General features: G+C 47.1%; 1 protein-coding gene across 1 annotated transcript; it reads right to left on the bottom strand.

The window, feature by feature from the left end:
- Positions 1–3,641: 3,641 nt before the first annotated feature.
- On the bottom strand, positions 3,642–12,633 carry RUNDC1 (RUN domain containing 1). The gene is given in 16 exon segments (XM_030296980.1): positions 3,642–5,235; positions 5,237–5,337; positions 5,340–5,372; positions 5,375–5,533; positions 5,536–5,572; positions 5,574–5,657; positions 5,659–5,844; positions 5,847–5,905; positions 6,290–6,385; positions 6,388–6,408; positions 6,949–7,150; positions 8,385–8,419; positions 8,422–8,454; positions 8,457–8,516; positions 8,519–8,540; positions 12,077–12,633. Coding segments are annotated over 16 exon segments (1,860 nt in total). The 5' UTR covers positions 12,572–12,633; the 3' UTR covers positions 3,642–4,998.
- Between the last annotated feature and the right edge of the window lie 141 nt (positions 12,634–12,774).

The following is a 12,774-nucleotide window of genomic DNA, read 5'->3' as shown; positions in this document are numbered from 1 at the left end:
GAGAGACGAAGATCAGTAGGCAAAGGTGCTTACCCCCAATATTTAGAATCTAGTGATGTCACAGACATTACCGAACTACAATAAGCAGTGAGGAGGTGAAGGATGATGGTGATAATCCCTGAGCCACCTACTCTGTGCTAGGCTTTTTACGTAGCCTAGCTTTACAAATGATACAGGAGGTGACTCTGGAAGACTGTTTTTTAGATGGTTCTTTACTTGTCTTCGGAGTTCAAGAGAAAGGGAAACCATCTTACGGTTTTTTCCTTTTTCTGAAACATGGAAGAATCTATAGAATTGGTCTTGGGCACGATATGAGAAAAATCAGGGTTCATCAATTCTCTTCTTAGCTCTCCAGGGACCAGTTTTCCCTGCAGCCAACACACCCCATGCCAGTGGTTATCACAATAATTATGTACTTACATATCTATATTCAATTACAGTATTTTGTTTCGGAAGCACCTGGGTGGCTCAGTCGGTTGAGCCATCCGATTTCCTCTCAGGTCATGATCTCGCGGTTGGTGGGTTCAGCTCCCCATCGGGCTTCTGCTCAGACAGCTCAGAGCCTGGACCCTACATTGGATTCTGCATCTCTCTCTCCGCGCTCTCCCCCCCGCCCCCCCACTGTTCTGTCTCTCAAAAATAAACTATAAATAATTTTTTAATTTTTTAACGTTTATTTTGAAACAGAGAGCATGAATGGGGGAGGGTCAGAGAGAGAGGGAGACACAAGAATCTGAAAACAGGCTCCAGGCTCTGAGCCATCAGCACAGAGCCTGACGCGGGGCTTGAACTCACGAACCGCGAGATCATGACCTGAGCCGAAGTCGGACGCTTAACCGACTGAGCCACCAGGCGTCCCTAAACAATTTTTTTTTAATAAAAAAAGATCTTTTGTTTTAAATCGGAAGATGACATTTTAGAATGGACCTCCAGAGGTCATCTACTCTGGCCTCTAAGAGGACAGCTCTAGAGCAGCAAAGTCACAGAGATGGTGGTGCAAGAGCAAGTTCTCATTCCTGACCTGGTGCTCTTATTACACTACACCACCCTGTCCATTTCCACCTTCATGGTCTGCTCCCAGCCTGCTGCTGCCTCTTCTGCTGTATATCTTTTGGAAAATAGAAACCACAGCCGGAAATCTCATAATTGCCTTGGACTCTTCTCACAAACACTCTCCCGAATTAGTACTAAATCTTCTGAATTTTTCCTTGTCTTTTAAATCTTTTCTGTCCTTTTCCAGAAAAGGAAAATGTCCCTAATGATCCAGCCTCAGATCTTTTTTCTTCTCCTCCTCAAACCTTTTTTTTTTTTTTTTTTTTTTTATGTTATTTTTGAGACAGAGAAACAGAGCACAAGCAGGGGAGGGGCAGAGAGAAAGGGAGACACAGAACCCGAAGCAGGCTCTGGGCTGTCAGCACAGGCCAGACGCGGGGCTCGAACTCACAAACTGCCAGATCATGACCTGAGCTGAAGTCAGATGCTTTAACTGACTGAGCCACCCAAGCGTCCCTCTTCCTCAAACTTTTATGTGGATCTGAATTGCTTGCTATGCTTATGAAAGAATGGATTTCTACCCTAGGAGATAACAATTTCAGTCTGGAGTGGAGGACATATATGATCTATAGAGCTATTTTGGGAAGCTTCCCTCAACATACCTCTTAAATTCCCATTTTTGTGCTTGAAATCCTTCATTGGCTCTGTGTACCGAAGTTTAAACTCACCTTTCTTTTCTTGCAGCCTAAATTCCTTATTTTTCCACATCTTCACATAACCACTCCCTCCCCACCCCCCACCCCAACTACTGAAATATCCAACCTTTTTGATTCCTGGGTCTTTACTCAGGTGGGTCCATGTGTCTTTATTCTCCACTGTAGCTAGGCAAAACCCTGTCCAAATCCATCCTTCAAGGCCACTCCAGAGTTCTCCCAGGCAGAATCAATCTCTTCCTCTGTGCTCCCTCAGCAATCCAATCCATACTCATCTTTATTAGAGAACATCTTATTGGGTTTGGATCAATGGTTCTCAAAGTGTTGTCCCTAAAGCGGCTGCATCAGTCTGGGATGCTTAGAACCTTAGAACTGTGAATGTCAGGCCACACCCCAGAACTACGGAATAAAACTCTGTAGGATGGGACCCAGCAATTTTTTAACAAGCTACCCAAATCCCCAATTTCCTTAGACTGTGTCTTTGTTGAGGGCAGGGAGTAGTTTTATTCTCTTTTTCCTCAGTATCTAGCCTGGCCCAGGCAGTTGGCAGGCATTCAAGGATGAATGAATGCCAGAACGCCTTAGAAATCTTTTTTTCTAAGATTTTAAGTACCTCTACAGCCCACATGGGGCTTGAACCTATTACCCTGAGATAAGAATTGCATGCTCTAGCAACTGAGCCAGGCAGTTGCCTTACCTTTAAGAATGCTTGCAAGGGCGCCTGGGTAGCTTGGTCAGTTAAGCATCCAACTCTTGGTTTCGGCTCAGGTCGAGATCTCATGATTCAGGAGTTCAAGCCCGCGTCAGGCTCTGTGCTGACAGCGGCAGGGCCTGCTTGGAATTGTCTTTCTCCGCTCGCTCTGTCTCTCAAAATAAATAAACTTAAGAAATTTAAAAAAAATGCTTTGCAGATCATACTTTGTAACAGTGCAGCCTGCACTTTCACGGATACATATCCATGATTCTTTTTCATCCTGTTCTTGCATAGGCTTAGACCTAGGCTGACTGTTCCCTTCTCTCCTCCCTTGTCCTGTGTGCCTCACCCCAAGCCAAGGACAGAGTTCTGTCCTACGTAATAATGCAGATGATCAGTGACTAGCAGGATATCTGACTGCTGGGATGCTGGCGCATTGTCTCCGTCTCTACATATTGTCTTTTTGTTTCATGAAGAACTCGACAGAACGGTGGCTGTCTGTCCATCCATCTCCTTGTGGCCTAGTCCCTTGGCAGCTGAAATTTCTGGTAGGTATGTGGGAAATACCTTCTCTTCCCCAAAGTGACGGTGGAGCGAGGGGGTGGATAAAGGAGAGAGGGGAAGAAAAGATCTAGAAGCAGCATGATACAATGAGGTAACATGATAGAATATAAAGACCATAGGATTTGGATTCGGGCAACTTGAGTACAAATCTCAGCTCTTTCCATCACATACACCTGGACAAAATGTTTAACCTCAGTGTACTCGGCTATAAAATGGAGATAATATGGTCTTGTCTTAGAAGTAGTGAGGATTCAGTTAGGATGGCCTAAAAACAGCTTCCCATGATGCTTGATACAAATTAGAATCAAAACCTTGATACAAATTAGTCTTTGTGAGGATTAGAAAAATACTGGGGTGGTTCAGGGTTGTGCCACATAGTCACGGCAGTTATCATCCACCCTGGATGATATTAGATAAATGGACTTAAAAGTGCCAGCTCCAAAAGTGGCACGAAGGTGAGATTTGCCGGTGGTGAACAGACTGCACGCCTGGGCGAGATGGGATGATAACATTTGGGAGAAGGAAACCACCACCAAAGTTGACCTGGTCCAGGATAGAGGGCCAAGAAGAGGCAGAAAGGCCAAGAGCCAGACGTTGCTCAAGGAAAAACACTGATCTGGATGGATGGGCTATAACGCACAGACTTATAAACCAAAGCCAAGGAGTTCTCCACGGTCTTTCAGAGAAGCTACATAAAATACTATGATTTTATTAGCAACCACAGATCTATCATTTTCCACATTTTACAATTATCCTGCTTCACACAGGATGACTAATTCTAATGAATTATCAATAATACATCTTAAATAACATGTTGTTGAAAAAAAATTAAGTTAAAATGCACTATGTAATAGTGCAGACACAAAGTGCAGCTGGCAATTTAATACACGAAACAATGCTGAATCCGTAGGGTTGAGATCCCATTTGGTTTCCAGAAAGGAATATACCTTGCCCATCTTTGGTCAGTCCTGAAGCAGTATGCAAGCTGAATGATAAATACGAAACTAAAAAGGCTAAAATACTGAAGACCAAATAGGATCACTCTAGAGTCCATTTTACAGGAAATGCTCAGTCCCTTGTCTGTCAACGGGGATCTGTAGTCCCTACCTCCGCTGCAGTACCTACATATGGTCAGACTGCCTCCATCATCCAGCCTCCGTGACAAGTGGACTCACAATCCTGGGGGGAGCTGCTGCTGGTCGCTGAAGTGTGTTCCCCATTCACACTTGACTCAGGGGCAAGGATTCTCTTGAGGAGGACAGCTCTAACCATATTTACTTCTAAAAGATTGTGTCTGCATCTTGTTGGGAGTTGTGTACGGGAAAGGTATTTGCCAGAGGACATGGTACCAGCCAATGGTGGTCATTCCTCCTAAATAACCAGCTCCAGAATCAAAAGAGCATCATCTGTGCTGCCACCTTGTCGGGAACAGACTTCAGTTCTTACCCCCCAAAAAGGGGCTCACACTGAGCCTAACAGTGGTTAACGAACTCCCTTAGAAATGCTGTTATCAGATATCCCCATTCCCAGTTTTAGAGGCAACTAAGGAATATACAAGGCCTTCCCTGACCTTGGGGTCAGGAAGAAAGGGGTGTCTGTATTCATAAAGGGAATTTAAATTCCGGCCTTAGGACTCTCTTGAACCTGCTCCAAGTGAAGGAATACGGCTCCCAGCTTGGATGGCAAGAGCCTCAAGTGGAATGTCTTCCAGGACCGACAATTCACTCATGTTGTCACTCACCACCATAAAGAGAATGGTTAGAGTGACCTGGGTCTTGTAAAACTCAGACGTGGCACGATGCGGTGGTACATTCACTGTGTGCCACAGCTGATTTCTTTTACATAGGCTCTAACATATGTGCCAGACGTTATATGCCGGGGCAGAACCTTTTAGTGGGAGGGTTTCCGGCATTTCTTTCTGATTGCTAAGTTGGAAAAACAGACTTTTGCAGTCATTTGGCAAGGAAAACTGTCTTTAAACCCCCCCTCTTGCTCTTTGTTTCTATCCTAGAAGACTAACCATCTGTTCCTACCCTACTGAGGAAGGTAATGGTGTAGGGCCAGGGCACTCTCCTCAAAAGGCACTTTGATGTTCTTGAGCTGGCGCACGGCCAGGTCTACAGGGAGGCTGAACTTGAGGCTGCTGAGGCGACTGAGCAGGTTGAGGGCGCTCTCAAAGCCTGTGTGCGCCATGTAGCTCCAGGGCTGGTAGTGGGGCTCGATGAGTGACCCTGGACTTGCAATCAGGTTCACCCAGGACACGAGCCGCTGGGCTATTTGAGGCCATGCACACCAAGGCCTTGAGCTCTGAGTCTGCGCTGCGCTTAAAAGGGTCGTGCTACGTCAACACCATGTGGATGGCGGTCAGTAAGCTTGCTTGGGGGTCACCACAGTGCCTCCCATAACCGCAGGGCAAAGGACTGGGAGAGCTTCCGTGCGGGGGATTTCACATAAGCCACGGCGTTCTTAGCATGGTAGTACTTTACAAAGAGCTCCCACGGGTGCATGGCCTCGGGGGCTGAGGAGAAGGCTGGCAGCAAACAAGCAATGGGGGCCATGACAAGGCTCATCCCGGTGAGGAGGCGTAGAGTCCATGGGCCAGCAGGTCCCCTTACAGCCACTGTCAGCTCCTTCCGCACGGCCGTGGTCAGCTCGTCCTTGCCTCCCAGAGAGAGGTCCTGGAGGTTGGCGGAGGGTGATGACGTGGTCGTGCGGCTGGTGCATCAGGGCGAGCTGCTTCACTCTGTCTACTGATACCTCCAGCCTCTTCAGTAAGGGGGAGTAGGTCCCTGTCAGCCTGGCTTCTCTGCACAGGGTTTGTGGGATCTGGCCCGTGGCGCAACCAAACTGGCTAACGGCAAAGAATCTGGAGCACTGCGATGTGCACGCCGCATGAGGTGCAGCCCTGTCTCCTGAACCTTCTTCACGTCTTCTGCCTTTGATGTTTCAGAAATGCAAACGGACTCATCAGTTAGGGCCATGCTGGCACAGAGGTACATTCAACAAGTCACGGGCTGGGATCCGGTCCTGCTTCTGAGCTACAGTACACGTCCCACAGGAAGCCAGAGCCACCTAGGATGTGCTGGACCTAACTGTTTTGGGTTAATAATAGCTGTTACTGTGATTCCCACACCAAATAATCGCTCACTTAAAGTGTATAATTCAGTGATTTTAGTATATTTACAGGCTGTGCACCCCTTATCCCCAAAAGAATCCTGTACCATTAGCATTCCCCTTCCCACTTCTCCCCAGCCCCTTAAGCCCTAGGTAACTGCTAATCTACTTCCTACCTTTCTGGATTCGCCTATTCTGGAAGCTGACTTACTTTTGCTGTTTCCTGGAGGCAGTCTGCCGCTGTCAGTTCTGGTGGAGCCACTTCCTGTCTTCCCACTGGCCTTGCACTCACAGTGTGCACTGTCTGCTGCAGTGGGCTTCCCACTTCATCTGTAAGCAGGAGTTACAAAGAGGAGGAAAATGAATATTTACTAGTGCCTACCACATGTAAGACTTTTACAAACAACATCTGATTTGTGTGGCACAGTGACTGGACTCCAATCAAGTATTTGCTGAATGAAGGAAGCGTGAATCATCATTCAGGGGTGAGGAGAGTGGGACTAAACAGTTAGGAACTTCCCCAAGGACCCAAGGCTAGGAAGTGGCAGAACTGGGATCTGAACTATCTGGTTTCTAAAATCCAATCTTCTTGGGGCATCTGGCTGGCTCAGTCGGAGGAGCATGGTGACTCTTTGATCTTAGGGGTGTGAGTTCGAGCCCTAGACTGGGTGTAGAGATTACTTAAAGATAAAATCTTAAAAAAAAAAAAAATCCCCGTTCTTTCTATTCTACCGTGCTGGCTCCCTCACTGAGTGATCAAACCTCCTACACAGTACATGAAGAACGGGCACCTGTTAGGAACCAGTACTTGGATTACATATAATTATTATGACATCTGTCCACCCTGCTCTTCCCATCCCTTCCTCTGACCTTGGATGAAGTTGATGAACATCTCGAGGTCTCGGATCTGAGTCTTCAGCTGCTCAACCAACTGTTCTTTCACTCGGGCCGGGTTGACAATCTGAGCCACAGCTGCATCCACACGCTGCCGGCAGCTCCTTCAGTGGACAGTGAACCTGATGTCCTCATTCAGATTCATGTCCAGTTTCTTTATTAGTTCATCTATGATCACCTATCAAGACCACAAACAATGGGCACCACCCTTTAGAATTTCAAGGAGAGGGCTTGAAAAGGGAGTTATTGCTTGGAGTGCTTCCTACCTTTAAATGGAATCAACGACAGACAGAACTCCCAAACCTGGGAGAGGACACTATGCGACTGCTGATCAAGGTGAGAGCCACAGAGCTCCTTCTCCTACAGTAACAAGGACCCTTGGTTCCTCTCAGACAGAAATGGGCTCCTCTCACTGCCATTCTCTACCAGGCCAGGCAACTTTCGGAGAATAACAGTGTGAATAATCCAAAGTGGTTGATAGTCCAAAAAGGCCTCATAGTTAGCTTTCCCAAAGCCTCCAGAGAATACATATGATTTCCTTTAGTTTCTAGTTCTCCTCATCCCTTCTTGCCCTACTCAAGGCAACTAAAAGAAAAAAAAAAATCTCTACTAAACATCAAAGTGCATTAGAGCCCAAATGCCCTATGACAATATTTGGACATGTTGAAATCCAGTTAATGTAACTCCAGCCAAGCCAGAGAAACAGCACATCCACGGTGAGAGACAAACATGTTTGTAGGGGAGGCTGTAGCTGTATTTCTGCAGAGATTTACCTGCCTACCCAGGTGTTGCTTAAATAAATATGGCATTTAAAACCAGTCTGGATTCCTGGAATACTTAATCAACTGGTAGTGGGAAAAGCTAATTTACACTGGAGGAGGTGCCCAAGTAGAACTGTTTTAATGATCAAATGAAAAACTATTATTTAAAAAAAAAATTTTTTTTTTAAACGTTTATTCATTTTTGAGAGACAGAGAAAGACAGAGCACGAGCAGTGAAGGGGCAGAGAGAGGGAGACACAGAATCTGAAACAGGGTCCCAGGCTCTGAGCTGTCAGCACAGAGCCTGAGGCGGGGCTCGAACTCACAAACTGCGAGATCCTGACCTGAGCCGAAGTCGGACGCTCAAAACCGACTGAGCCACCCGGGCGCCCCAAAACGATTAGTCTTATTATATATCACTACTATTAGTATAACCACCAAAAAAGAGCTCAGTTAACATATTATAAAGCTTTGGAATTTGTGGTTTCTATGTGTGAACGAAGACTTGTCCCATTTCCCTTTGATTTGGGCCAGCAAAGGATTCTCAGTAAGACCAAGGGTGAAACGAGCTAGGAAGAATGTCCTGTGAACACAGGAAGGGACCAAGGTAGCCTTAGGTAGTGGTGGGCGCCTCTACTGGTGTCTGCTCACCCGCTGTCTTTCCAAGACCACGGACTGTGGCAGGAGTCGTAACTGCCCTCTTTATAGGCAAATGTTTCAGGTCATCCAGCTGGGTTTTGAGCTGTCAGTCTAGTTCTTTCTGCTTCTCCCTTTGGGTTTCCAGCGTTCGCGTTTCTCCTGCTCACTCTAAGACAAGAAAATACTTAGGTCTATTTCATAGGAAAGGAAAAATCAGGGCACAAGGGCACATTAAGGAATCCTCACAAGCTAACCATGACTACTGAAACAAAGTATTTCCAAATAATCCCAAGCAAATACAGAATTCATACATAGGTTCAAAAATGAGAATAACGATTTCATCCAGGGTAATTTATAAATGTGTTTCTTTAAAAAGGTATTTGTCGGGGCGCCTGGGTGGCGCAGTTGGTTAAGCATCCGACTTCAGCCAGGTCACGAATCTCGCGGTCCGTGAGTTCGAGCCCCGCGTCGGGCTCTGGGCTGATGGCTCAGAGCATGGAGCCTGTTTCCGATTCTGTGTCTCCCCTCTCTCTCTGCCCCCTCCCCCGTTCATGCTCTGTCTCTCTCTGTCCCAAAATAAATAAACATTAAAAAGGTATTTGTCCCTCATTGGAAACAGAATATGAATACAATGAGGCCTTTTGTTAAGACAGCCTTCCCACCCCCTCCACAAAGGCCTAGTTAGGATAGAGACAATTTATCTTAGACAAGACAGCCCCCCAGGAATTAAACATGCCATCCTCCACAGCCAATTACCACAGATCAACTCCTGAATACTTTCTGCGGCCAAATTTTGCAAGAGAATCTAGAGATAAGGGTGTAGAGGAAAGATTTATAATTCATAATCAGTTTTCTTATTTTTTAAAGATTTTATTTTTCAATAATCTCTACATCCAAAGGGGCTCAAACTCACAACCCTGAGATCAAGAGTTGCATACTCTATCGACTGAACCAGCCAAGCACCCCCTATAACCGGTTTTCTTAAGATTCAAAGCCCCTGCAATGTATTACAGATGTTCGCACAATCAAAAGAATTAAAGCAGGTGCCTGGGCAGTGCAAAATAAAATCCAAAAGCCAAGCAACAGGGGTGGGAAGGTAACCATGTTAAAAAAGAAAGAGAAAAAAAAAAGAGTCTGGTAAGTTTCCCTGACCAGTGACTCCTTTCTCCATTGTTGGCCACCAGGCAGATTCTGTATTTAAATGATGAAAAATCCTTCAGGGTGGTGAAGTCTTGCCAATGTATTCTCAAATACTAGTTCTTCCTTAACTTTCTTGATTATCAAAAACAAAACAAACCAAAACTAGCAAGTCAGGTGCAGGTATAAGGCTGCATTTTCAACCAGCAGTCTATAGGACATTAAATTTAACCTTCAAATGGAACTTACCAAGCCCTCCAAAAGATATGAGACAGGACAAATGAAAAACAATGAATTAACTTTTTGTTCAAGCTCTTTAAAAAGCAATCCTTTTGCTTTACTCAACATGACAGCAAGCCTTTTCTCAGGACACTTCCTCTCCAAACCTTTCTGAGTATTGGCATTTCTTAGAACCTTGTTCCCATCCGCTGCTGAGTGAGGGCCTAGCTATCCTTCTGGTTTCCTGGATCTCCCGGGGCAGAGCTGATCATTTCTCACTCTATGCTGTGTACACACTTCTCTAGCTCATGTCACATTATAATCTTTGTTGAGGATTCTGTCTCCCCCAGTCTATGAACTCCTTAAGGGCAAAGGCCTTGACTTTGTACCCCTGTTGCCTAGCACGGTGTTTGGCACAGGATAAACTCTCAATACACATTTGCTGTATGTTACTGAACTAAAACAGGTACAGAACGACACATTCCAAATAATGAGCTCTGACTGGAGGAAGCTGTCTAGCCAGCCCAAGGAGAAAGTACAGGGAAGCTCTGTTTGTGTTTTCACTGTATCCTAACTTCATTAAGCCAAGGAAGAAGAAGAAGAAGAAAAAAAAAACAGCCATGAATCCTGATTCTGTTTTCACGAGTATGTCTGCTGAACTCTGTTTCCTGCCATGGCACCATGGCAGTTACAGCGTGTTATTTGTTGGAATGTGGGCAAACAAGTGTAATAGAGAAAAACGAGCTCTGGTTCAAGGCAGAAAATAATGGAAATGATTTCCAGTAGGAAGTGAGAGGAATACTGGTTTAAGAAAATCTGGAACTAACAAGAAGTAAATCATCTGGTTCAAACATGTCCCCCCACTTAGATATTTTATGTAATCTTCTGTGCATTCATTAACGCATAAACAGGTGGTAACAAAGTGGTATTTTGAGCACCGCTTTTTTTCCTAATTTTTACTTATTTATTTTGAGAGAGAGCATGTGCAGGGGAGGGGCAGAGAGAGAGAGAAAGAGAGAGAGAGAGAGAGAGAGAGAGAGAGAGAGAGAGAATCCCAAGCATGCTCTGTGCTGTCAGTGCAGAGCCTGACGTGGGGCTTGATCTCACCAACCATGGCATCATGACCTGAGCAGAAATCAAGAGTCACTTAACCGACTGAGCCACCCAGGCGCCCGGTGAGCACCACTTTTTTTTTTTTTTTTTTTTTAAGTTGTACTCTGCTTCTGAAAGAGAAAATGAACAACCAAAAGAGCACCACATCCACACAGAAACTCTGATGCTTCTTGCTCCTGAACAAGGGCCTGGTTACAGTAATCCTTTCTACTCCTTTCTACTCCTTAAAAGTCTGGCAATTTGAGGTGGCTGCTCCTTGTGCCAGGAGCTGCGGGTATATGGAGAGGAGGGTGGAACAGCAAACACAGGACTGCATTGGAAACATTTCAGGTTAAAATAAGCAAGTCAGTATCTGCTACTGATAAGCCTTGGTTAAACCCAATTTAAGTGGGAAGAAAGCCACGTATAGGTAGTAACTTGAAGAATGAAAATGTGGAGAAGACGGCCAAGTCTCTTCAACACCTCCAATAAGCTATCTGCAACTGTGCACTTTCAGAGATTCAAAGACTATTAAGGAAATGGCATTGGCATACAGACTCCCATTACTCAGTGGAGGCTAACTGAACAGATCTTGTCACAGTTACCAAAGGGGCTTCCTATATAATACCTAGTTATTAGGCAGGATGGGCAAGGAGGTTTAAAATTCCAGCTGTAGGAAAGGCTATAATCAGGAGTTGTGTTTTTTTTCATTTACTAAGTGATCCTGCTGTTCAACAAAGCTTCTGCCCCCACAAAAGCCTAAAGATTAAAGACGTTTTCTAGATTCCAGGACAGTAGGAACAGGCAGGAGGTCTAAATTTCCATGGATTCCAATTCACTTACCCTTCGTTAGCCAATGTTCTCAGCCCCAGGTCGGGGTACTATCAACAAATGTGCTCGGGCGTTGGGTACTTTATGAGGCCACGGCAAGGTGAGGGGGAGCAGCACTGCTTTGGTTGGTTGCTCTGTTGCCCTTTGAATACTCTTTGCTCACCACTCTTCTGTCCCGCACGTCACCACACCTGCATCTCTTTCCACACCCTAGGTGGACACCCCTCACAATGAGGTTCCCAGGCCTCGGGGTCCTCCTGCCCTTCAGCAAACCTCGCACACCTGTCTTATCTCCTCGTCTCCAACGCGCGAAGTACTCACCGAGACCAGCCGGCTTCTCACCGCTGCTACCTTGGTCCGCGTCAGCATCGCCACCCACCCAACCCCTATGCCCCTGTCCCTCGGGGTCTGGCCCAGATGCTCACCTGGTTCTCGCCCCGCAATCGTGGCCGGTCCCCTGGCAACCCATCGCCATCGTCGCTGGCGGGGTCCTCGGACCCCCCATAACCCAGGACGTGCGGGCAACCGCGGAAAGCGAAGTCCTCGAGCTCGCGCAGGAGGCGCTGCTGCTCCGCGGGCGCACCGCGCACCACCTGGCGCAGGCGGAACTGCACTTGCGCGAAGTGCGAGGACAGCGCAAGCAGCGCCGAGTCCAGCCGCCGCCGCTCAGCCCGCAGCCGCCGCAGCGTCCGGCCGGGCGAGTCGGGAGGGGAGCCCGGGGCCGCGCCTGGCTCCTCGGCTGCCGCCTCTTCCGAGAACGCAGCTGTCCCAGGCCCGGCCTCCGCCACTGCCCCCACCGGGGCCCAGCGCACCGCCTCGCAAGGTGGCGGCGACTCCTCTTCCTCTTCCTCTTCGTCCTTCGCCTTTGGACCAACGGCAGCTACCGTTACCGGCTCCGCAGACGCTTCGACAGCCGCCATCTTCCCGGAAACGCCGCCGCACGTCAGCCGCGCCCCCTCACTGCCATGGCAACGGCGCGCTGTCTGGGAAACCCGCAGGAGCGGGTGGGCGGGGCACATACGTCAGACAGTTTATCGTCACCTGGGGCGGGCCTTCCCAGGGGATTTAACTGGGGCTGATAATCTTTTATTGAGCGCCTATCGTGAATCAGACACTGAGTGCC

Source organism: Lynx canadensis, chromosome E1 (assembly GCF_007474595.2).
Source record: "Lynx canadensis isolate LIC74 chromosome E1, mLynCan4.pri.v2, whole genome shotgun sequence".
Lineage (NCBI taxonomy): Eukaryota > Metazoa > Chordata > Mammalia > Carnivora > Felidae > Lynx > Lynx canadensis.
This window is presented reverse-complemented; position numbering and strand designations above follow the sequence as displayed.